The 25,313-nt window shown below is 41.8% G+C and overlaps 1 protein-coding gene across 3 annotated transcripts in view; it reads left to right on the forward strand.

Annotated features, from left to right (window-relative positions):
- Positions 1-25,042, forward strand: part of SLC25A21 (solute carrier family 25 member 21) — a 309,041-nt gene extending 283,999 nt beyond the window's left edge. For 2 of the 3 annotated variants that reach the window (XM_083361106.1, XM_083361107.1), the window contains exons 5-10: positions 3,333-3,392; positions 12,439-12,546; positions 17,484-17,648; positions 20,178-20,359; positions 21,471-21,523; positions 24,433-25,042. In XM_083361106.1, coding sequence (XP_083217232.1) covers positions 3,333-3,392; positions 12,439-12,546; positions 17,484-17,648; positions 20,178-20,359; positions 21,471-21,523; positions 24,433-24,494 — 630 coding nt within the window. In that variant the 3' untranslated portion in view covers positions 24,495-25,042. The remainder of the gene's footprint in view (positions 1-3,332; positions 3,393-12,438; positions 12,547-17,483; positions 17,649-20,177; positions 20,360-21,470; positions 21,524-24,432) is intronic. The other variant, XM_083361108.1, reaches the window with a different exon arrangement.
- Positions 25,043-25,313: the final 271 nt, after the last annotated feature.

Below are 25,313 nucleotides of genomic sequence, written 5' to 3' on the forward strand. Positions count from 1 at the left end.
GTAGGGAAGCCCATTTGCCGGTAGACATAGTCTTTGTCACCTCAATGGATGAGACCTCAGTTAGGTCATATTGTAATTATGTGCATAGATTGAGGAAGAATTTGAAGGGGGCTTATGAAAAGGCTGCAGAGGCCGCAGGGGTTCAGGAATGGCAAAATAAGAGAAACTATGATTTGAAAGTACGAGTTCAGGATTTGCAGTCTGGTGATCGGGTACTATTAAGGAATTTAATTTAATTTAATTTAATAATTTGATTTCTATACCGCCCTTCTCCCGAAGGACTCAGGGCGGTGAACAGGGCAATACACAATAAAAATATTATACAAAAATTAAAAAAACCATTAAACATTATGCCCTTAAAATTAATACATATTACAATTAAAACTATTTATAAAAACCCAACCCCATCCCGTCAGACCAGGCCAGCTTGTTCGAAAAAGAAAGTTTTGAGATCGCGCCGGAAGGAGCGAAGGTCGGGGGCCGTCTGGAGCTCAGCCGGTAAGCTGTTCCAAAGGTCTGGCATGCCCACAGAGAACGCTCTCCCCCTGGGGGTCACCAATCGGCATTCTTTGATCGGCGGCACCCTGAGGAGGCCCTCTCTGTGGGAGCGCACTGGACGGAGGGAAGTTGACGCCGGCCGCAGGTGTTGCCATAGGTAATCCGGACCCATGCCATGAAGGGCTTTGTAATTTGGGTCCCTCTGGGAAGCACAAACTGGCAGATCGGTGGGGTCCCCAGTTGTATGTTGTTAATGAGAAGCTGCTGGGACTACCAGTGTATCAGATGTGACCAGAAGGAAGTTCATAGCCTTTGAAAGTGTGGCATCAGAACCATTTATTGCCCTTGAATGAGGCAGTATGAGTCACTCAGCCAGTCACCGCAACCGAGCCCCATATAGTGGGAAGAAAATTAGGAACTAGGGCGGAACCCTATCTGTCTGTAGGAAGGGAAATGGAAGACTCTGAAGAAGAAGAGAGTTGTATAGGTTGGTTGTGGTCATTGGGGAATATTGGGATCATACCCCTCACTGTGGGCAGTGAGGTGGAATTAGAACAGTCTGGGCCTGACATTTCGGAACCCATACCTAGAGCTTGGGAAAGGGAGAAGACTCCTCAGAGATTTGAGGTAGGGGAACAGCCTGGGGGATTATTGGGACAGGAGGGGTCATTGACGCCAGAGATCACAGAGTTAGGGGAGCCATTAGAAATGGATCAGGTCACTTCATATGGTCCGCGATCACCAGCATTAGAGGAAGAGTTGCCAGTCCCAGGTACCTTGGGGTGAGAAGTTACAAGAGGACAGCACCCATGATATTGCTGAGCCTAAAGTGCAGAGACCAAGGTGGGTGATACGCCTGGTGAAGAGATTAACATACGATGCCCCAGGCCATAGCATAGAGAAAGAGTGATGTTTACTGTGTAATGAAGGTTGATTCACTCCCGGATAATATAGATGCTTAGCAGAAAGTTCCCTATTCTTTGGGGGACCAAAGAAACTGTTCACATGGGGGGAGTGTGTTGTGGGGCTGGCTGAAGGGCTTTGCAGAAGCCTGGCCAGGGAGAGGGAAGCTCGGACAGCTGCGGCAGGTTTTGGCCGTGGCAGGTGTGGATCCGGTGGAAGAAAAGAAAAAGGAGGAAAGAAAGGGGTGGGGGAGGTTGTTGTTGCTGTTTGTTGGAGAGGGACCAGGTGAAGTTGAAGAAGGGTTGCAGGTTTTAAGTTGATCCCTTTCTGTGAAGGAGGGGGGAAGAGGAGAGTGAGAGAGAGTGAGAAGGTGGAATTTTACTACTTTCTTTCGCAGGGGGGATATCCCAAGCAGAGGCAAGGGAAAGAGTGAGGAGAAAGTTGCTCCGGTTGCTAAATTCAGATTTTAATAATAAAGGACAGGGGGGAGGGGTTTGACACCAACGAGGCCTGAGGCTGCAAGCAACAACAGAAGAGAAGGAGAGGCTGGTTGTTGCTGCTTTGGAGACTAGCGGCCATCTGAACTTTGACTATTGTTGCTTGTGCAAGTTTTAGACATTGTGAGGAGTTGCCCTGAGGGACAAGCTGTTACTGCAGAACACTGACTACCTTTTTTCATGTTCCTATCACTGCCTGGAGCTGGGGTTTCTCCCCCTACCCCATCCCACTGGTTTCCAAATGGCCACTGGGAAATCATTGAGTATTGCTGCTATGACTGCCTGGGGCTGTTAAACACTATCACGTATTGACTATCAGGCTAGGGGCTGGCAGTCTTTGTTCCTGAAAGCCCCTTTTGACGACAGAGTCTGCCACCTCCTCACTTCACGTGAAGAGACACTTTACTAACACCTAGAGAGTGCAGCTGCAGAGCTCAGCGGAGGGGAGTGGGGCTGGGAGGGACTGGGCTTTGGCGGCCTCTGAAAGGCTAATTTATTTGGAAAAGATCTGGGATTTATTTATTTTCATGAGTAGTAGTCTGAAATTCAATGGGAAGGCAAACAGGTGTAATGTGCACAATGCTAATGTCTCAGCAGTAGCCATCTCAAGCCTGGAAGTCTTGGATACAAATAGGTGAAGAGAAAAGGTGGCTTAGAACAAATCAGCAATTAAGAATCAGTACCAGATCAATATGTTTCTAGTTTTTGCCAGTTTTCCCCTTCCATTGCAGCTCCATAATCCCATTCTTTGAAACAGACCATCAAGACATAAATAAAGCAGAATATCCTTGTAGAAAAATCTAGAATTAATTTGAATTGTTTTAATTGCTACAACAGTGATTACATGATAATATTATTTTTTACTATCAACAGATTTTGCTGGTACATTTTTGTTCATACTAAACAGTAAAAAGAAAAGAAAAGGTCATATTGTATTCACTAACTGGAATAAATAGAAAAGATTTTTGTACTTTATTAAAAGAAATATTGTTTTTGGAATAAGAAACTAAACAGAGAAGGTAGTTTACTCTTTGAAGTAAAGCATGATGAAAGGAGTATTAAGTTTAAAGAGGACAATACTGAGATATGAAACTACTATAAATTTGACTGGATATTTGTATAATAGCATTCTCTCTCTCTCTCTCTCTCTCTCTTTCTCTCTCTCTCTCTCTCTCTCTCTCTCTCTCTGTGTGTGTGTGTGTGTGTGTGTGTGTGTGTGTGTGTGCTGTATCTTTCCAATAAATGCTTTAAATGATCTGAGAACATTTGTTTGATTCAGTTTTAACCAAAACCATGTGTGTAACACTAATCATTCAACAATGTACAACCAAATCAAATCATTCTTTGTCTTTTCTTAGACTAATAAAGGTAAACAGCTTTCTATGATAAAATCTCTATTCTTGAGTTTTAAATTTCTCCTTATTTACTTTCCAGTTCTTCACCTTTGAACAGTACAAGAAAATACTTGGCAATGTTTCTCTATCACCAGCTTTGGTAAGTGATAGTTTGCAATTCAGAATATACAGATACCTATAATATAATACATTACATAGCATGCTGTCTTCAAATTAGGTAAGACAGGGGAGATAGGAAGAAAGGCAGAGTTAAACTAGATGGGATACCAATGCTCCAGATACTAATAACAAATCATTTTATTCATATATAAACAGATTAGTATGTGCACGTGTGTGGCCATAGCAGGCAAAGTTTGCATTGCAAAGATGCAATGCTGTTTTTGTCATTTTGATAGACACTTTCCAATCCTTCCAAAGCAGTGAAGAAAGGGCAGATATTTTCTCTGTTGGCAGCGCCTTCAGTTTGGGGAGGAGACTTTTCAGATGGCTCCTAGTTGTTGAGGAAGCTCTAATATTCTGTACAAATGGAGCCTTTGCTCTCGCCAGCCTGGATTTCAGTATAATTATTTATGTGAACAAGGAAGGCAAATCACAGTCCACAGGAAACATGCAGCCTCCTGATCCACTGGGGCATCTCCAAAAGCTCCTGAAATCATTCTGCTGATTTTTTTTTGTAGAAAAGTGAAGGATGCAATTTCTGACACAAAGGGAGGGAGGGAAGAGAGAAAAGGAAAGGAAAGGAAAAGAAAGGAAAAATAAAAGAATCCAGCCCCAGCTATGCTGGTAATCCTGCTTCAACTGATTAGTAAAAAGTCATGAAATTATTTCCCTTCCCTCTGTCACCCTTGCTTGGGCAAGGGAAGAAAATCTGCTTTAAGATTTTTGGATAGTATGAATGTTAAGAAATCCTAGAAAATTGGCTGCCCAGCCATCAATCCATATAGCTGACTCTTAAATTGTTAGAAAAATGCAATTGGAAGGGGGAATTATCAATAAATCCTGATCATCTGGAAAATATTTTTAGTTAAGGAAACTAGGCATATTTGCTGGATTTTTGGCTCTTTCAGGGAAATTTTGTGACAAGCATAAGAAGTATGTCATACACTTGCATATCATATAAACTGGAAAACTACTAAAATGTACATTAACAGCCAATGGAAATGAAGGTTTTAATGAAATGGACATGATCATTTTTTTAACATATTGTGTTTAACTACCATATTACTATTACATCACTGAAATTGTCTCTGACTCATGAAAGATCCCCTCTCATACTCCCTGTATTGGACTTCCATATTTTCCAAAGAACACAATGTACGTCAACTATTAAAGATTCTGCATATCTTTTTAACAGAGAAAATGGTAATTCATCTTGCAGATGTATGTACTAGGATAAGCTTTTTGGTATACTCTGAATGAGTAATATAGTGGCTCATTGAGTTTCATAGGTTACAGCATATTTATAAAGCCATGGCAGAGGGAAATGGCAAGAGGCGTTCTGTATGAAGAGTTTGGAAGAAAAATATGTCCATGTCAGGCAGAACCTCTACAGATCTCACATACTTGATTGCTAAGCAGAGTAAAGAGGGGATGTACAGCCTGTAATACCCATCAATGAATGGTTTCAGTCCAACAGGCAGTTACTGGATTAGGAATGCTTAATGCAAGGCATGTTCAACCTGTAATCCACATGCTGGATCTTCATATCTGTATGATCAAATTGCACAGAGAGTTCCAAAACCACTGCAGCATGAACTTGGCCAGTTTGCAATTATCATGCCTTATAAATTGACTATGATACTGTAATTGGGCAAAGGAAAAGCACACTTGTTTGGGTTCTGGGCAGCATGGAAAATTGAAAAAATATACTATTGTCTATTTAGATGACATCATCATTTTCAGCAGCACTTGGCAAGAATATCTAGCACACCTGCATAAAGTATTTAAGTGTTTGCAAGGAAAATAACTTACTGTTGTATCACCCAACTCCCTATGGGCCCGACTGAAAGTAAGGTATCACAACTTTAAAGTAGCTCAAAGAATCTTTAGAATACAAACTGACAAGGTGGAAGTAATTCACAAATCGGTTCAACCCGGAAACAAAACAATAGTCTAATAGGCTGGCATAGATGATTATACCTAAGTTGTCATATATTGTTGCTCTTTTAACTGAACTCACTCAGAGGACAACCCTACAAAACATCTTGACCCAAGGAACTTAAGAAGATATTTCAAAATTTTAAATTAACTGTGAAACTCCAAGGTTCAACAAGTTGAATTTTTCTCAAGGGTTTCAACTGAAGTAAGCACTAAAAGAGGACCCTCAGGAAAAGAAGGCCTCTTTGCATACATTAGGGGAGAATTGATTCCACACATGATATAGTATTCAGCCAAACAACAAGCATGTCATCAAATAGGCCTCAAAATCCTGACTTCTGATGGGGAAGCACTTCAAGATATTCCCCAATCCCCACTCTTAGAAATGGTTAGGGTCAATGTCCTTCATGGAAGATTACCACTGCAGATTGACATTTACAAATAGGGAGACATTAAGTGGACAAAAAAGACCCCCAATGACTCCAATTCCGTTAAGAGTTGGCAGTTCTTTATCCCAATAAAAGAACTAAATTTCAAAGTTTCCTATAAAGGACTATCTGGGCTTAAAGGAGAGGGTGGTAAAGTGAAGGGAAACATCTGATTCCTGAGAAGTAATTCCAGGCCCTGCTCCAATCAGAAGCAACCCAACCTAGTAAGTCATCTAGGGACCAATTGATCACAATTGACCAGCTGATCGGCGCCTCCATTTTGGCGCTTCCGTGTTGGCGGCGATGTCGGTGGCGGCGGCGGCAGGGATCTCTCTGTTGGACCTGCCTCGGGCCGCTTTCGGCGGCTGCGGCGTCTTCGGGCCGTTTCGACGGCGGAGGGGACGACCGCTGGTCAGCTTGGTGGCAGGGATGTCCCTGGTATTGTTTTTCGCGCCGCTGCCGGCGGCGGAGGTGGCGACGGTGATGGCGTCCTCGGGCTGCCTTGGGCAGTGGAGAGGACGACCGCGGCGACGGCGGCGGTGCTGCTGCTTCGCTTGCCTTGTTCCGGCCTCCGACGGTGATGGCGACGACGGCGTTTTCGGGGCTTGCTGGCCCGCTCCATCGGCAGCGATATGGCGGTGGTCGGTGCTTTTTCATCTGGTCTGCGATGGCCGCAGCAGCTCCGGTGGACTGCCAATTACTAATTCTTCATCTGCCTCTCTATTCCCCTTTGGACTGGGACGGACCTGGGTGCAAGCCGCAGTGGGAGAGCGGCTTGCTTTCACATCGGTACACCCATAGAGGTGGGAGCTCTATGGGTTATGCCCCCCCAGGGTGTACATTCTGGACCATCCCCCTGGCTCAGACTCTCGACCTGTCGTGGGAGGACGGGTTGGGGTCTGTCCCCGGGAGCACCCAACCGGGTGGCAGTAGGTTGGTCGATGGCCCGAATGTTTCACTCCCTTCCTGTAGAACCTCCTACTGGACTTTTCCATTATGGGACTGCCTTATCTGGACTTGTTGGACTTATGTACAGATACTCCAGCACGGACTTGCTCGCCCTCAGGGATGCCCCCCTCTCCTGGGTGCGTCCCGCCTTTTTTGCCACTCCCAGTCTCAATGAAGGGCCCAATTATTGGGACCCTGAGAGATGGCCGGGTAAGGTCAGGGGCTCTCGATCCAAATTTAATAGGAGGCCCCTGGTTAATTTTTTAGTTAAATTTTTTAGGGGGTTAGGGAGAGGGGCGGGGGGTAATGGTTGTTTGACTATGGGGGGTGGCCATACAACCACGGTACAGGCCAGGCCTGGGTCTGACTGCGTTCGGGGGGAGCGGGGTGTGGTTACATCTGGGGCTCAGGAGCGGGTCGTGGGATTACCGATTCCCACGACACTGGGGTATGGCAGCAGGCGTATGGACAGAGGGCCGTATCGTTACCGGGAGGGCCGTCCCCGCTGTTTACAAGCGGTGAGGCGCTCCGACCCTCTGTTTCTTCCCCGAGGTGCCGGGAGCGAGGATGCGCAGCCTCCTGAGCTCCGGCTGGTGTACCTGAATGCCAGGTCCGTAGTTAATAAGGCTCCCCTTGTGCGGGATTTGGTGGAGGGTGAGCATGCGGACCTGGCTTGTATTACCGAAACCTGGTTGGGCCCAGAGGGTGGGGTCCCTTTGGTTAATCTTTGCCCACCAGGTTTCCGAGCGTTACACCGGCCCCGGGCTCACGGTAGGGGCGGGGGAGTGGCGGTAGTTATCAGGGAGACCTTATGTCCGCGGGAGACCACCGTTCCTCAGATAGTCGGGTGTGAGTCTCTCTTTTTGAGGTTTGGTTCGGGGGCGCAGTTGGGCTTGCTGCTGGTGTACGTTTCGCCTAGTCACACAGCGGCAGCCCTGCCTGAGCTACTCGATGTCCTCTCCGGTTTGGTGGTTGAGTTCCCCAAACTTTTAGTTTTGGGTGACTTCAATCTACCATCCCTGGGAGGGTCATCTGAGTTGGCTCGGGAGTTCATGGCTTCCATGACGGCCATGGACCTGACGCAGGTAATTTCTGAACCAACTCATGAGGGAGGCCACACCCTGGACCTAGTTTTTTTATCTGGACGATGGTTGGATGATCTTGGTGGGGGCTCTCCATTTATCATGCCCCTGTCATGGACCGATCATCACCTCCTGCGGCTGGTCTTCCGTTTTACCACCCCCCGCCGTGGGGATACGGAACCAATTAGATGGTACCGTCCCAGGCGCTTAATGGACCCTGATGGGTTCCAGGCGGCGCTGGGATCCCCACCTGCCTCCGTCGCTCACAACTCGGCGGATGCCTTAGTGGAAGCCTGGGAAAGGGCAGCCACTGAGGCACTGGACCGAGTTGTACCCTTGCGGCCCCTGACCCGGTGCAGATCCCTACGAGCTCCATGGTTCTCCGCGGAGCTCCGGGAGATGAAGCGTCGGAAACGGGGCCTAGAGAGCTGCTGGAGGTCCAGCCGATCCGAATCCGACCGGTTGCGGTTAAGAACCTATATTAGGTCTTATCTCGCTGCGATGAGGGTGGCGAGGTGTAATTACTTCTCCACCCTCATCGCGTCCGCAGATAATCGCCCGGCCGCCCTGTTTAGGGTGACTCGCTCACTTCTTAATCAGGAGGTGAGGGGGGATCCCTTACAGGGTCGTGCCGAGGAGTTTGGTCAGCATCTGTCGGATAAAATCGCTCGGATTCGGACCGGTTTGGACTCCAGCTGGGCAGAGTCTGGCGATCAGGACACGGGCGGTCTTGTCAATGTTATCTGGGAGGAGTTTGATTCTGTGACCCCTGATGAAGTGGACAGGATTATGGGGAGGCTGAGCTCCACCACATGTTTATTGGACCCGTGCCCTTCCTGGCTGGTTTATGCAGCTAGGGAGAGGACACGAGGCTGGTTCCAGGCGGTGATATCTGCTTCCTTGAGTGAGGGTAATTTCCCCTCCGTCTTGAAGGAGGCGGTGGTGAGACCCCTCCTCAAGAAGCCTGCCTTGGATCCAGCTGTGTTGAACAACTTTCGTCCAGTCTCCAACCTTCGCTTTCTTGCGAAGGTTGTTGAGAGTGTGGTGGCGCATCAGCTCCCTCTGGTCCTGGATGAAGCGGATTATCTGGATCCGTACCAATCGGGTTTCAGGCCCGGGTACAGCACAGAGACGGCATTGGTCGCGCTGGTGAATGATCTCTGGAGGGCTCGGGATAGGGGATGTTCCTCTGTCCTAGTCCTATTAGACCTCTCAGCGGCTTTCGATACCATCGACCATGGTATCTTGCTGCGGCGTCTCAGGGGATTGGGAGTGGGAGGCACGGTTCTTCGGTGGTTCTCCTCCTATCTCCTGGGACGCTCGCAGTCGGTGTTGGCAGGGGGGCAGAGATCGGCCCCTAGGTCTCTCGTTTGTGGAGTTCCTCAGGGGTCGGTTCTCTCGCCTCTCCTGTTCAACATCTACATGAAACCGCTGGGTGAGATCATTCGTGGTTTTGGAGTTGGGTATCATCAATATGCTGATGATACCCAACTTTTCTTTTCGACCCCAAACCACCCCAGTGATGCCCTCGCTGTGATGTCCCGTTGCCTGGAGGCGGTTCGGGTCTGGATGGGGAGGAACAGACTTCAACTCAACCCTGACAAAACTGAGTGGCTGTGCATTCCGGCATCCCGGGACATTCAAAATGTTCCATCTCTTTCTATGGGGGGTGAGCTGTTACCCCCCGTGGATAGGGCTCGCAACTTGGGAGTCCTCCTAGATTCACGACTTACCTTGGAAGAACATGTAGCAGCTGTGACTAGGGGGGCTTTCGCCCAGGTTCGCCTGGTGCGCCAGTTGCGGCCCTATCTGGACCGGGATGCCCTGTGTACGGTCACTCATGCGCTCGTGACCTCTCGCCTTGACTACTGTAATGCTCTCTACATGGGGCTTCCCTTGAAGACCACTCGGAGGCTCCAACTGGTACAGAATGCGGCCGCGAGAGTTGTCTTGGGAGTTTCCCGGTACTCCCATGTTACACCTTTGCTCCGTGAGCTGCATTGGTTACCAGTTGTCTTCCGGGTGAGGTTCAAGGTCTTAGTGATGGTTTTTAAGTCCTTACATGGCATGGGTCCGGAATACCTCGGGGATCACCTGCTGCCGGCGTCAACTCCCCTCCGCCCAGTGCGTTCCCACAGAGAGGGCCTCCTCAGGGTGCCTCCGGTCAGAGAATGCCGGCTGGTGGCCCCCAGGGGGAGGGCCTTCTCTGTGGGCGCCCCGGCTTTGTGGAATCAGCTGCCGGTGGAGCTCCGGATGGCACCGGATCTCCGCTCCTTCCGGCGCGGGTTAAAGACCCACCTATTTGAACAAGCTGGCCTGGCCTGATGGGGAGTTAATTTGGGTTTTAAATATTGCTATATTTTATTGTTTTATCGTGGGCATTAATTTAATTCTATTTTAACTTTTGTAGTTTTGTATTTTTATCATATGCCCTGTTCACCGCCCTGAGTCCCTTGGGAGAAGGGCGGTATAAAAATTTAATAAAACTAAACTAAACTAAAACAAGCCCCACTCACCCCTTTCCACAGATGGAATTGCCAATTAGCATGAAAAGATTGGAGGTGCATACAATATTCCATCTCCCATATAACCCCTCCTAGTGCACTGTCTACCTATCCAATGTTGATAAAGTAGAAGAAGCTTCTGCTTTGAGATTTCTCTGAGTGTAAGTGTCTTGGAAGAGTTTAGCTTATGCTGCTTGTTCTAGGTTGGACTAATCATAGATGACTATAAGTCTGAATCATGGCTGCTCAGAAAAAATATAGATCATGTACCCTAACCTTTTGGGCACCAGGGACCAGTTCCATAGAGAGAGGTTTTTCTGTGGACCAGAGGGGGCATGGTTTCATGTGCTGCCTGCATCCCACAGGTGGGGCTTTGCTTGTTTGCATGGACCAGTTTCTGGCATGCCACAGACTGGTGCCGGTCCATGGACAGGGGGTCAGGGACCCCTGATGTACAGCATCTTATTCAATATGTAGAATAATATTGTGAGATTATTCTGAGGAATTTATAAATTGCAAAACCCCCAAATGTTTCATTCCACAGATGTAACTTTGCTCAGACTGCATTGTCCTTATTAGAAGTAGGGTATACTCCTAGATAAGTATGTTTAGTTTTGAGCCAAATTTACATTTAATTATTTCCGCCTATACATTGCAATTTTCCCATTTTTCTCTCTCTGGCTCATTTACAAAGTCTTGGGCATTTCCCAAAATGATCCTCATTTCAGGTTTCTACTTATTCTAGAAGATACAAGGATTACAAAAGTCTTGATGCTGCTTTATAAGTTTTAAGCACCATCTTACTCTGTGCTGGACTTTTGGTGAATGTTATTTATATTGGTAAAAGTGTATTTTGGGAATGTTTATGTGTGTCCAGAATCCTAAGTGGAGGGGTGTTGGATGTGTGTCTTGAAGCCACAATCACACTGAACTTTCAGTATCTTACAGCTGCTGAATCCAAAGAAACACTTCTCTGGAATAATTCTTCAGTATGTTTTGTGGTGTGCATGTGTGTGTGAATACAGGTAGTGCTGGACTTACAACCACAACTGGGGGCACTTCCAGTTTCCATTGCTAAGCAAGGCAGTTGTTAAGTGTGTGGCACCCAATTTTATGAGGGTTTTTTTTGCCATGGTTATTAAGCAAATTACTGCAATTGTTAAATGAATCATGAGGTCATTGACTTTGCTTGATGGCAGCTGGCTGGGAAGGGTCACAAATGATGATCATGTGACCCCAGGACACTGCAACCATCGTAAGTACATGCTGGTTGGCAAGCACCCAAATTTTGATCACATGATTATGGGGAATGCTAAAAGGGTCATAAGTGCAAAGACCGGTTATAAGTCACTTTTTTCAATGTTGTAGTAATGTTAAAACAGTCACTAAGCAAATGATTGTAAGTCAAGGACTACCTATATATCAGTACAGGTAAGTGTCCTTTAAACTATTGGACAATGTTTTCTAGTCTGCTTTTAGATGTTTTCAGTGCATTGTATTTTTTTTAGATATCATAGTATTAGTTGATTTCTTAAATGGAACATCTGACTCAGTACTACTGAGTCAATTATGTCTTCAGTTGTGAAGTTTATCATGGAGAATTTACTTAAATGAATTGTTTCATTTAATTGGGAATATAGCAACATTATACTATACATTCTTGGCATTAGAATTATTGGGTTAGCTCTTTGTTTTATATACTTCTTATAAGTGATATAAAGAATTGTTTTTGTGAGTACACGATATACATAATAATGGGTAAATTAGTCTTGATGCAGCAGTGCTTTCTTCCTAAATAGGAAGTGGATTATATGCTTTTCCCCATATGTATTTCTTAAAACAGTCACAAAGCTTTCTCCCATCTAAAGGAAATGCATTGTTGATAGGACTTTGACGTTTTATTTTGAATATTTGGAATGTGGTTTGTGGCTTTTGTGATTTTTTCTGCATGAACTGTCAACATCTAATCAAGGACGAAAGCTGTTTAGGAATGGTATACTACTACTGCAGAAGAGTTGGTCTCTCCACTTTCATTATATTGGTCAGCTTAATGCTCAGTTTTACAAAGTGATGTAAGGAGATGTTTTACCATAGCGCATGAAAACTGATTGATTTAACTCTTTTAGACATTTGCAGTTGCGGGCTTGGGATCTGGGCTAACAGAAGCAGTTGTGGTTAACCCTTTTGAAGTAGTCAAGGTTAGCCTCCAGGCAAATCGGGATGCTTTCAAAGAGGTAGAGTAACTGGGATATTTTTTTAATATGTTGGGGAATGGAATTGTTGAAATATATGTATATATCTTCATTAAGCTCTGGGGAGGGAGAATTTCTCGAGTTGGTTAAAAACAAATGGTGATCCTAGTATAAGTGTCTCATCAAAATACCTGGCAAAGCTAATCATATATATGATAGAATATACTGGAGAGGAAATGTTTTAAGAATGAGTCCTGAATTTAATATTATCTTATGCTATAATAAAAAAATGATTTTCATGCTCTATCAGAAGAGGGAACAGATGGGAAAACAAGAGGCTTTTTCCATCCTAACTTACCTTGCCACGTCCTGTACTTTACTCAACTGAGCTGCTTCAAAATTTTGTGATGGAGTTTCCCAAGCATTCTCAGTATAATAATAATAATAAAGAAGCATTGGAAAGAAGCATTAGAAGTTTAAATGTCATAGCCTCAGGAAGCTACCATATTTCTTGGTTTAGAACAATAGGTGATTCTAACTCTGTCATGTAACCCATTAGTGGATATGAGTGTGTGAATTCATCAAAGGGATCACCTCTGCTGGTCAGTTCCCCTGATTCATTAACAAATATAGACATAGTGAGAAACATGTATGTTTGGAGGTGGTATCCAGATGCCAGATGTAATAGATTCACATAAGTAGAACCAAACATACATAGTTGATTTCTCTCTCCACATATTCATACCAACAGACTTATCCAACAGTCAATCAATACATTTCTACATATTGAAAAAACTCCCTTTCTACAACCCTGTATTCCTGATCACACGTAATAACAATCTAGTCATTATATATTCAAGCACTGAACTAAACAGAGAGGCAGGTTGGTGTAGTGGTTGGAACCAGTCACTCTCACTCTCTCAGCCCTAGGAAGCTGGTAATGGCAAACCACTTCTGAAATCTTGCCAACAAAACTACAAGGACTTGCCTAAGCAGTTGCCAGGAGTCAATGATGGGTAGGATGAAAGTACCATTAAAAAAAGGGACACGGTGGCTCAGTGGGTTAGGACGCTGAGCTTGTCGATCAGAAGGTTGGCAGTTTGGCGGGTTGAATCCTGAGTGCTGCGTAACAGAGTGAGCACCTGTTACTTGTCCCAGCTACTGCCAACCTAGCAGTTCGAAAGCACATAAAAATGCAAGTAGAAAAATAGGGACCACTACGGTGGGAAGGTAACAGCGTTCTGTGCGCCTTTGGCGTCTAGTCATGCCGGCCACATGACCACGGAGACGTCCTCAGACAAACTCTGGCTCTTTGGCTTTGAAACGGAGATGAGCACCGGCCCCTAGAGTTGGAAATGACTAGCACGCATGTGCGGGGGAACCTTTACCTTTACCTTACCATTAAAAAAAAGACCCAAAGAACTGGACAGGTTTGAAACGCACTTTCTATGTGTACTTAAAAGATGGGGAGTTCTCAGCTGACATTTTTTAGGTGTTTGTTTGTTTGTTTGTTTGTTTGTTTGTTTGTTTGTTTTGGTCTCTTTAAGTAATAAATATGCCTTCTCACAAACTGCTTTTAAGTTCCCTGAATTTTAAATATAAAGCTATGTGACACAGTAAGGAAGGTGAAGACTTTGCCTCATCCTCTCGTGTGTAGAATTCTTATTTGGCATTCTGAAGTAAAAATTTCAGAGATTGCCTTGTCCATCAATGTTCACTTCATTTAAACCGTATCTAAACATTTTTATTTTATTTTTTTCAGTTACTGTTCTAATTTCCCCTGTGTTGAAGGTCAAGCTTGCCATATCTATGAGTGATACTCACTTTGGGATGAAATGCCCCTTTGGCCCTATTACCTTCAGAAATGAGATTTCTCCTTACTCTTACAACATAGGAGGTAATTAAGTGCCCTCTGTAGTCCATTTTCACTCTTGCAGATAGATTAATAGCAGTTGCAGTTTAAAAATTATTCAGAAATATTCCCAGCACAAGTCCCCCTGTTTTCTACCAAATTTAATTATTGAAAATATACTCCATTTGGAATTGTAGATTTAGGTTGCAATCTGATAACATGGCGCATACCAAAGTGACATACTTAAATAGTTGCAAAGCAATCCTGGTTTAGGAAACAACTTTCTAAAGTAGAACTTTTCCACCTCAGAAGGTCTCCTTCAGAGTATAGATAGCAAGTGCATTTATAATATAGGAACATTCAGAAACTCATAGGGGAATTTCACAACCCCCTTCTGAAACTTAATAATTCTGCTGTTCTTTATGATTTCTCTACAGGGTTCTTAAGTAAATAAACATGGTGTTTGACTTCAAATGCAATAGAAATGAATCGCTCTGTGAACAATACGTCTTGACATGTTTGAATATGTTCAAGAATTTTCTAAAGGAAAGGAAAGAGAGAAAAGTGGTAGAAAATCCTTTACTATTTTTTTTAATTTAATTTAACAAAAATGCTTGCAAGGTTTATTGAAGGACATGGTAATTGGCAAGGTAGCTTAATTTTTAGGGCAGCTACAAAATTCATTTAATAAGAATAAATAATTTAATAAAAGGTAATCCACAAATTTATTGACAAGCAAAATGTTGAATATACTAAAGGGCTTTTTTTTCTCTTGCTGAAATCAGAAAAATGAATAGAATAAACTAGACTAGATTAAAATTTGTGAGAAGGGTCCTCCTTTAACTCCATAATTAACTAGTACTGAAAACTCAAATATATTAGTTCCTGATTCATATGTTTCAAGGTGAGCTAAGTAAATAATTATCAATAATAAGTAAATAATTTCTCAAGCAAATCTCTGCAGCACCCAAATATGATTATAGCAATATAATAATCGCTATAGTTTCCCTCAAACTTAGCTTGACTCCTGGTAACTACATAAAGACATCCTTGTAGGTCTCCTGACAGTAGTGCAGATGGGACTTTCCACTACTACCTTCTGGGGTGCATTTTTTTACTTCTCAATTTGATCTATAACACCTTGGTATTCCCTGGTCATCTTCCATCCAAGCAGTAACTGAATCTGATCCTTCTTAGCTTTTTCAAGATTCTAAGTCAAAATTAGCAGGGTGCAGCTGCCAGCTGCTGTTCTCTTCCAAATAGCAATAGCTTGAATTGAGAGTGTGTGCTTTAATTCATGGCTCAACTAATGGTGAGCTTCCATAACTGAGTTGAAGTCTCCTCTCTCTAGGCCAGGGATAGGCAACCTCGGCTCTTTTATGACTCGTGGACTTCAACTCCCAGAATTCCTGAGTCAGCTATGCAAAGAAGTGAATATGAGTCAGCTATGTAAAGAAGTGAATATCTGTTGATTAGGCCTAAAGCAGGGGAGGCAACTTCGGTTGCCTACCCCTGCTCTAGGCCTAATCAACAGATATTCACTTCTTTACATTGGTTTTTACCAGACCAAGTTATAAATATCCAGCAAACGTATGTAAATAAACATGAAGCAATATATGTCACCTGAATAAGCACAAACCAGATGACTTTAATATGGCAAGATTCATTTGGGTGATTTCTTTTGATGACATTTGTCATCAAACAAATGAATATATGACATTAGCATAGTTTAAAGAACTGTAGTCAAAATGGTCTTTATTTCCCTATATAAGCATCTTTGTGACAGTCGTGTTTTGCCTTTCTAATTAAACATTTGATTATACAAATATAACTTTAGTGAACAGCAAAATCAAGCAAATAAAACCTTGATAGTAAAAAAAATAATTTGGGGCTAAACAATTATGAAAAATCTTCCGTTGGCTAAGGTTGGAATTTTGAAAATTTAAGGACCTAGGAATTCTAAGTATTTATCAGTATGATGCATAAACCTTCTAGCTGGGGAAATGCAGGGAACAATATGCAGGCAGCCATACATGGACTTACAAAGTAGTCTCTAGATTAGAGATCCCAGCTTGCATAGCAGTATGTGCATACTTAGAGTAAACCTGGGCTTTGGCCACGCGTGATGCATTAGCCAAAATATGCCCAAACCAAGCTTTATTGTTTTTATTGTTAGCAGGAATGCTACATGGAGCACAAGTGCAACTGGGCTTGTAACTGAATCCCTGCTGAAGCTTGTTCCAAAAGTGCTTTTTCCAAAAGGCAACTGGACTTTTTTGTTGTTTTCCTTTGAAAATGTTTTCACTTCTCATCCAAGAAGTTTCTTCAGTTCTTGGATGAGAAGAAAAACTTTTCAAAGGGAAAAAACAAGAAAAAACATTTATGGAAAATAGAATCAGTTACAGAAGGAAATGAATGAAAGTCACATAGATAAGTTGTCTGTCTGTGAAATTAAGAGAAAGAGGAAGTATCTAAATGAAAGTGGTTTTGCTTTGCCAAATATACTGGGAAGTGAAGGTATAGGTTTAAGAAAAAAGCTAAAGTGTATATCAAAAAGTGTGAATTGGTTCATCTAGATTATTTTGGATATATATGAAATCAGAATCCTCTGACTCATGATATTCAATGTTACAGTCCACTAAACATTACTAAAAGAAAAAAAGATAAAGTTGGTACAAAATCTCAATAAATTACATCAAGGAGGAAAAATATTAGGAATTCAAAATGAAAAGCTGAAAATTACGAAGCAAAGAAAAAATGATGGAGCCATACAGAGACCCAAAAATGAGGATGAATGAGGATGGTATTAGTTAAGCAGAACTGCTTGAAAAAAGTTCTGTTTGTTTTGTACATAAGCATAAATCTATTTATATGTACATCTGGGGAAAGAATGAATAAAAAACATGATAGATTTTATTGCTCACGATGAAGGATTAAATAATGAGTGAAAGATACAAGGATGAATAGAGGTTCTGAATGTGAGACAGATTTAGAAAGATTCTACTCTGGAGAGATCCATATTCAAGTCTGTTCCCAGATAAAGAAACTTACTTGCATGATTTAAGCCAACTATGCACACTATTGAAATATGTATAGAGAAGTTTTGTCTTTTGCTTTACTTGTATAGCAACCATCCACCTTTGCTAAAGCTCACCAAATTATTCAGGCCAATGGGTGGGGTCTGAGTGGACTCAACAAAGGGCTGACTGCTACTTTGGGACGTCATGGAGTTTTTAATATGGTCTATTTTGGATTCTACTTCAACGTGAAAAACATCATTCCTGCCAATAAGGTATGTGTATTACTGTAAACTCTTTCACTGACCTGAGATACGGGTATTGTTCCAACTTTTTTCAAACAGTTGAAAAAACTGAGAATACTACAGGTGACACCCAATTCCTTCCATAACTTCCATTTTCCAAAGCTGGCCTATGGACCTTCCAAAGGGAATAATAATGCTCTCATGTTTTACCTCTAAAGCTAAGATCCTTGTGACTCTTACCTACTTCCTTTAAGAAAACCTGAAAGTCTGACCTTTTCCCAGGCACTGGACCAAGATGTGATTTGAATCCACCATTTGAACTGATTTTTTTTCTCCCAACATGATCATTTATTACTTATTCTTATACTGGCTGTTATTACTTCTTTTAACCTCCTGTAAACCTCCCAAGGCCATCAGCAAGTGAGCAGCCTTGAAAATTGAAATTATAATGATAAAGAAACTGTTCAAGACATTTAGTTGACTCGCCTTGGAAGTACAGTGTTGACCTAAGAGGGCAAAAAGCTTGTCTTAAGGCTACAGAGTGCATATGTAACAGAGATGGGCTTTTTTAAAAAAAAACCTGAAATATAGTATTAAGTAAGATAAGTTAATGTACCTGTGAACAAATGGACTTTATCAGAGCGACAAATGAGTTCACCAAGCAAATGTTAGTGTTTGAACTCCAAACACCCTTTAACTTGTATTTGCCCTTTAACCTATAATTGCATTGTGTTATATTTACTAGAAGAATATATCTATCAGAATAATGAAACTGTTGATATGCTCACAAAGGAACATAAACAGGAGGAGACAGTACCTCCATATAGGAAAAGTTGAAAGTAGGCAGTATATGTGATTCTTGAAAACCAGATTTGCACTGAAACTATGTCCCCATAGGATAGGGCATTAAAATTTGAGTCCTGGAAATACTAATTCTAGTACTGATAGATTCAGTTGTATATGTCTTTTAGAAGTTAATTGGGACATTATGTATTTCCAAGCCCAAATGGTACTAATATGAAAAATGTATTTGGTTTGAATTTCAAGGTTTGTCCATATTTGTTCAACTTTTGAGATTTGAGGAGCACACCAAATCTGGCATCCTCCTCCATGAGGCTGCTTTAAGACATTTTTCTTTATATGGTGCCTTGCAGTTACTTGCAGACCACTACGGTGGGAAGGTAACAGCGTTCCGTGCGCCTTTGGCGTCTAGTCATGCCGGCCACATGATCACGGAGAGGTCCTCGGACAAGCGCTGGCTTTTCGGCTTTGAAACGGAGATGAGCACCGGCCCCTATAGTCGGAAACGACTAGCACGCACGTGCGGGGGGAACCTTTTACAACTGTCACAGCTCCAACTAATATCGACAATGTGAGGGCAATGTGAAGCCAATATGAGTTGGAATCCAACCCATCTGGAAAGACATCAAGTTGGGAAAGATTGCATTGAAAGACTTTCATTAAGCAAATTACACTATACATTTGAAAGACACCAGGGGCTTCTCAGTACTTTGCATGGCCCAAAATGGAAAAAGATTTTTTTTAAAGTTGTATAGTGTAATAGGCTCCACAGCAAATTTAGCATAACATAATTCACTCACAGTTTCCAGTATTCACACACATGAGATTAAAAATTTATTAAAGTAATTTTACCCTCAGTAAGCTAATGTCCTTGGTAGGAAGGCCATCTGAAAAAGTATGAACTGTTGGATTGTGTCAGGACGTGCAGAAAGCTGTTGCTTCAAGACTGGCTTTATTGTACAGCTAGTTTCTGAATTTTTCAAAGCAGGGCAAAATTGTAGGCTTTGGACAAAACGTTTTGCACATTCTTCAGCCAATTAGCTTCATGAGTTACTATTGTTCCTAATACGGAAGAGCATAAAAATATGCTCTGCAGTTCCACTGTTGCTGGATTGTTAATAGCAGGAAGCCAGGCCCCCTTGGTACAGCGCATCAGCTACATGCAAAACTAAATGTAAAAATAAAAAAAACCTGGAGGGGAAGGCAGCAGACCGAGATTAGCCTTTATTTAATTTAACATTTGGGGGTCCAGTGCACAAATGAGCATTTTAGTAGGCTTCATGGTGGAAGTTGCTGTCATTTGTAAAATATTCTGGCCAATTAGCTAATAGTGTGCTTAGATTTCTCCCATTTTGATACAGTAATACTAAGTACATTGTGAAGCCCAATTATACAAATCATCCCCATATGCTGTACCGGTCTTGCTTTTAAGAACTGTGTTTATAAATCCTGTGTGAGGAAATGTGTACTTCAGCAATTTAGACCATGTGTGAAAACATAGCCAATCGGATCGTCAAGAAAAGGAGCCCTGGCATTGGAAGTCCTAATGCGTTCCACTAGAATAGCAGGAGTGTGTCATATCATGCAAGCTTTCTGATTAAATGCATATTATTTCATAATCTTTAACCAATTGGGGTGCTTCTGTTTCTATTTTAACTTGGTTCATTTTATGTCAGTCATTCTCTTCCCCAACCCGTCATCTTTCTTTTCCTTCTCTTCTCTCAGCTGTTTTGTTGGTTTTCTTATTTATTTATCCAGGATCCAACATTGGAGTTTCTGAGAAAGTTTGGAATTGGGCTAGCCTCGGGAACAATAGCCTCAATTATTAACATCCCTTTTGATGTTGCAAAGAGTAGGATTCAAGGACCACAGCCCGTGCCTGGAGAAATCAAGTACAGGACCTGTTTTGAAACGATGGAAACCGTTTATAAAGAAGAAGGGTAAAGCATTCATTTCAGTAGTAAAGATCCAGGACTCTGGCTTGTTCATAAAATCACACTGCAGATTTGCAATATGCAACATTGCAGATTTCATCAGGTCATTAAAAAAATCTCTCTATATAGTATTTGTATAGCAAACATTTTCAAAGCTTCACAATTCAAAACGTACATATGAAATTAAAAGAGAATTCCTCTTTGGCCTGAGTTTTCTGAATTTTCATTTATGAATTTCTTATTATATTGTTCTGAAAAGATTCTAGTGTTTTACAGCAAACCATTCAGTTTACACACATTAGTATCAGTTGGTGCATTGGGGCAAAGGTGGGCTTTTTTTCAGCATCAAGGTAGCCTATATTTAATTGTTTCAATTGTAAATATTAAAAACATTCTACTTGCCCAAACTGGGATTGAGGAAAGCCAAGTTGTCAACATCTTTCAAAATGGAGAAAAGCATTCAGAGATTTCTACAAGCTCTTTCTGCAAAGAGGGTTAGTGGAGGCCAAGATACAAGAGTGTTAGCGGTCAGAATGAAAACTGTGGGTTGAAGAGAGCCCGATTATTTCTGTATGCAAACTAGAAAAAGATGTGTCATATATCAAAGAGTATGGTGTCAGACTTCAGAAGAATCAAAGTTGTCCTAACTTCAGAGAATGCCACTCTTCCTCCCCCCTTTTTCTAACTTTCTGCAATTATTTTTTAGTAAATATTCTATCCTAGCCTATAGAGGAATGAGAATGCATCATCTGCTTGTTTAATGAACTGCTATACAATTAATCCAGGACATGATCTTGGTGTATTCATGGAACAATGTAGCACCGGGATTCCAAACTTCATGTATGCCAATAGTCTAATGGGAGAACTCAATCACAACATAGTTAAAGTAGAGCCATTAGAATTCTGCATGCTTCAGAAAGGATAGAAAAATGCTTTCAGTCTTGCATGAAGACAACAGTTCCCTACTATTCACTAAAATATTCTGTGAGGAATTCAGTATCTGCTCTTTTCAAAGAAGCACATAAGCCAGCTAAGTTCAAGTTTTGTTGCAAGCAGACTGATGGGCAGTTAAGAAAATTGATCAATATAACTAACATTTTTCATTGTTTTTCTACAGATTTCTAGCTTTGTACAAAGGATTAGTTCCCAAAATCATGAGGCTAGGACCAGGTAAATCTTTTCTCATTCATTCTTAATGCTATCATAATCCTATGTATATACAGTGGTACCTTGGTACTCAACTGATTTGAAACTCATCGAATTTGGTACTCAACACATTTTGAAGTAAACATTTTATCCAAGTACTCATCATTTGTTTGGTACTCATTGCACAAACTAGAGCTTAACAGTGTCAGCTGCCTTGTGACTCACTTATGGGAAAAATGTGCCTGGTATTCATCATTTTTGGTACTCATCATGCATTCCAGAACCAATTAACAATGAGTACCAAGGTACCACTGTAGCGTTTTTTTTATTCTGTAACTTCAAAATCCAAATACATAGGTTGATACAATGTTTCTTACTATATATTATGTTATTATTGTTTTTTGCTTTCTTTCTCTCCCTCATACTTGCTCACTGCTCAGTCAACAGTAAATTAAGGCAAGAACATAGAAAAAAATCTGGTAAAAGCACATAGCCAAACCAGCTATCCCTACCCTATTTGCCAGATGTCAAAGCAGATTTTAGTTTTAACTTATCTTCCTTCTATTATAGCTAATCTGTAAAATCAAGCTGACATCTTTTGGCAGGTTGTGTCATTCGCCTATTATTTTATTCTAGCTGTTACATAGGCATTTAATTCTATATACAAAAGTTAATGGGTGGAAATGAGCACACTGAAGGAACAGTGGGAAGTTGAGTGCTGGGATATTTCCATCCCAGGACTTCCTCCAAAACAGGTGGATTCCCAGGATTCCCTAGCCAACATGGCCATTGATAAGGTGCAAATCCACACATCTGAAAGGCACATAGTCGGAAAAGACTGTCTTAGTACAAATGTTAATATGGATATATTTATCTGATCCTGAATTTTAAAAATTGATTCAAATGTTATTTATTTACTCATTTCACAGTTTTGTATACAGATAGTCCTTGCTTAATGATGATAATTAGGGCCAGGAGCTGCATCATTGGGTGATGTGTTCATAAGTTGAAAAAAAACAAACCCTCACATGTCTATACCACTTAGCAATAGCGGGTCCGGAAGTCCCAGCTGCCATTGTTAAGTGAAGACGATTAAAATCCCTCAACTGACCGTTAACATCAACTTCCGACTAGCTTCTCTATTGACTTTGCTTGTCAGAAGGCAGCAAGGAAGGTTGCAAATCACGATCGTGAGACTGTGGGATTCCGCAACAGCCATAACTACAAAGAACTGTTATAACCACCCCTCATTCAGTGCCATAAGTTCAAACAGCTGCTGTATGAGTGGTCATTAAACAAGACCACCTGTGCTCCCCAGATTATGTATGTATCAGTATGCAAAGTTTAAAACCAGAACCAGCAAAATTAATTTGTTTCTCTCCTATAAATATTCCTATGTTGGTTGACCACTATGGTCATCAGATTTGATCAGATACACAATGGGAACTGGAATAATTTTCCAAGGATAATAAACTTCCAGTTTACTTTGTCTTTGATCAGCTTTGATGAAGACCACAAGGAAACTATTACCACCTTCTAATAAACACAAAATGTTTCTCTCTTTGTGTTGGCTTACTTACTAGCTAATGAACATCATATACAAAGGTGTAATCTTAAAAAAGTCTATCAGGGTGCTTCATTTGAAATACCTTTTAGAGGTGAAGTATACAAAATAGTTTCTCCTAATATTTTTACAATAGAGATTCCCTTCATAAAAAGTTTATTCTGTCCATGAAGCAACTAAAAGACATACCTAATTTTTCCCATGAGGGAAATTCACCCAGTCTGTTGTAAAATGACAATTGGATGAACTTGGCCTTAGTCTCACTGAAGATATTTAAGGGAGTTTTGCTGTATTTGGATGGCTTCTTTCTCATACTACACATAGTGTGTGTTTTACATATTATGTGTACAAAGTTCTGCACCAAAAATGTTATATGTGTGGAACTGAAAAGAAAAACATGAAAACCTACCCGATTTCCCATCAAAAATATTCATGGTTCAGGTAAGCATACAAAAATTTATTTATTGATTGATTGATGGGATTTATATCCCGCCCTATCTCCCGAAGGACTCAGGGCGGCTAACAACAAAACATATAATAAGTACAGAAATCAAGATAAAAATAAAATTGAAATCATCTGTGCAATAAGTTAAAATTAAAGAATTAAAAAATAAATTAAAAATTCTAAATATAAATTAATTAAAATGCCTGTCAGTCCCTGTCAGCCTGGTGGAACAGGAGTGTTTTGAGGCCGCGGCGAAAGGATTGGAGGTTTTGGGCTATCCGAAGCTCAGGGGGGAGCTGATTCCATAGGGTTGGCGCTCCCACAGAGAAGGCCCTCCCCCTGGGGGTCGCCAGCCGACATTGCCTAGCTGACGGTACCCTGAGGAGGCCTTCTCTGTGTGAGCGTACTGGACGATGGGAATTTGTTCCCGGCAGCAGATGGTCTTGCAAGTATCCCGGACCTAAGCCATGTAGGGCTTTAAAGGTAAGTACCAGCACCTTAAATCTCACCCAGAGGGCAACTGGTAGCCAATGCAGCTCACGCAGGAGGGGTGTAATATGGGAGTATCGGGGTGCTCCCATCACAACCCGTGCAGCTGCATTCTGCACCAGCTGAAGCCTCCGGGTGGTCTTCAAGGACAGCCCCATGTAGAGAGCATTACAGTAATCTATACGGGAGGTAACGAGTGCGTGGGTGACTAAAAATTGCCTTTTGTATTTCAGTTTTTAAAATAGGATTCTAATATTACATCATCTAATGTTCTGCATTCATTAAATTCCCATCAAGCTGTCTGCTACTGCAAGACCCAAACTTTTCTTTATTTCTATATAATTTCAACTGATTAGTATAGAAAAAAAATCAGAATTCCTTCCATGATGTGATACTTCTTAAATTTTGTATTCCAAAAAATTCATTGTTTTCTAGGTGGTGCAGTGATGCTGCTGGTTTACGAATATGTTTTCGGGTGGCTTCAAGAAAACTGGTGACCAGAAGTACTAATTTCAGACTGAAATAATGTAAAACAATTCCTATCAAATAAAAAATATCTGCATCAGCATTTATAAGCTTAGAAAAGAAAGGGAGAGTTGTACAATGGTGCAAAATGAATGGCTTTGGTTATGAAAGGCCTAATACTAGCATATTTTTCCGTGTATAAGACGCTATTTTTTTCCAGCAAACACCCTGTTCAAAAATCAGGTGCATCTTATACACAGAAAAATAATGGTAACCTCCGCAGCCCAGGGCATGCCTGTGTGGGTTGCCATGCTGCCTGGTGCAGGTGTCAAGCCCCTGTGGGCTTGCCACTAACGGGAGGGGGCATGTTGCAAGATCGTCAGCCGCCGAACTTCTGGATTTGCCAGCTCAGCTGTTTGGTGCTCTGCCAAGCAGCTCATCCGCGCAGAGAAACTCACCTGCCAGAGTGTCTTATACAAGGGTGCGTCTTATAGATGGAAAAATATGGTAAATATTCTTCAGGGAAAAAAGTTAATATTATATTTCAACCCAGATGCAAATACCCATCCCATTAAGTAAAAGCTACAAAAGAAGTATTGTAAAAGAATATAATGTATGTCTATCAAGCAAATTAAATGTGTTAACTTGAACAATCTCGTGTTGATTGATTGATAGAAAAAAATCTATTGTTTAAGATGCATGCCCCAAAACTAGGAGACTGTGAGCCTTTAGGTCAGTGATTTTAGATGACTTTAGGCCAGTCACTCTGTCTCCACCCAATTCACCTCACAGGGTTATTGTTATGGAGAAAATAGGAGGAGAAAGGAGTAGTATATTATAAAAATAACAAA

The sequence above is a fragment of the Vipera ursinii genome, assembly GCF_947247035.1.
Source record: "Vipera ursinii genome assembly, chromosome: 1".
Lineage (NCBI taxonomy): Eukaryota > Metazoa > Chordata > Lepidosauria > Squamata > Viperidae > Vipera > Vipera ursinii.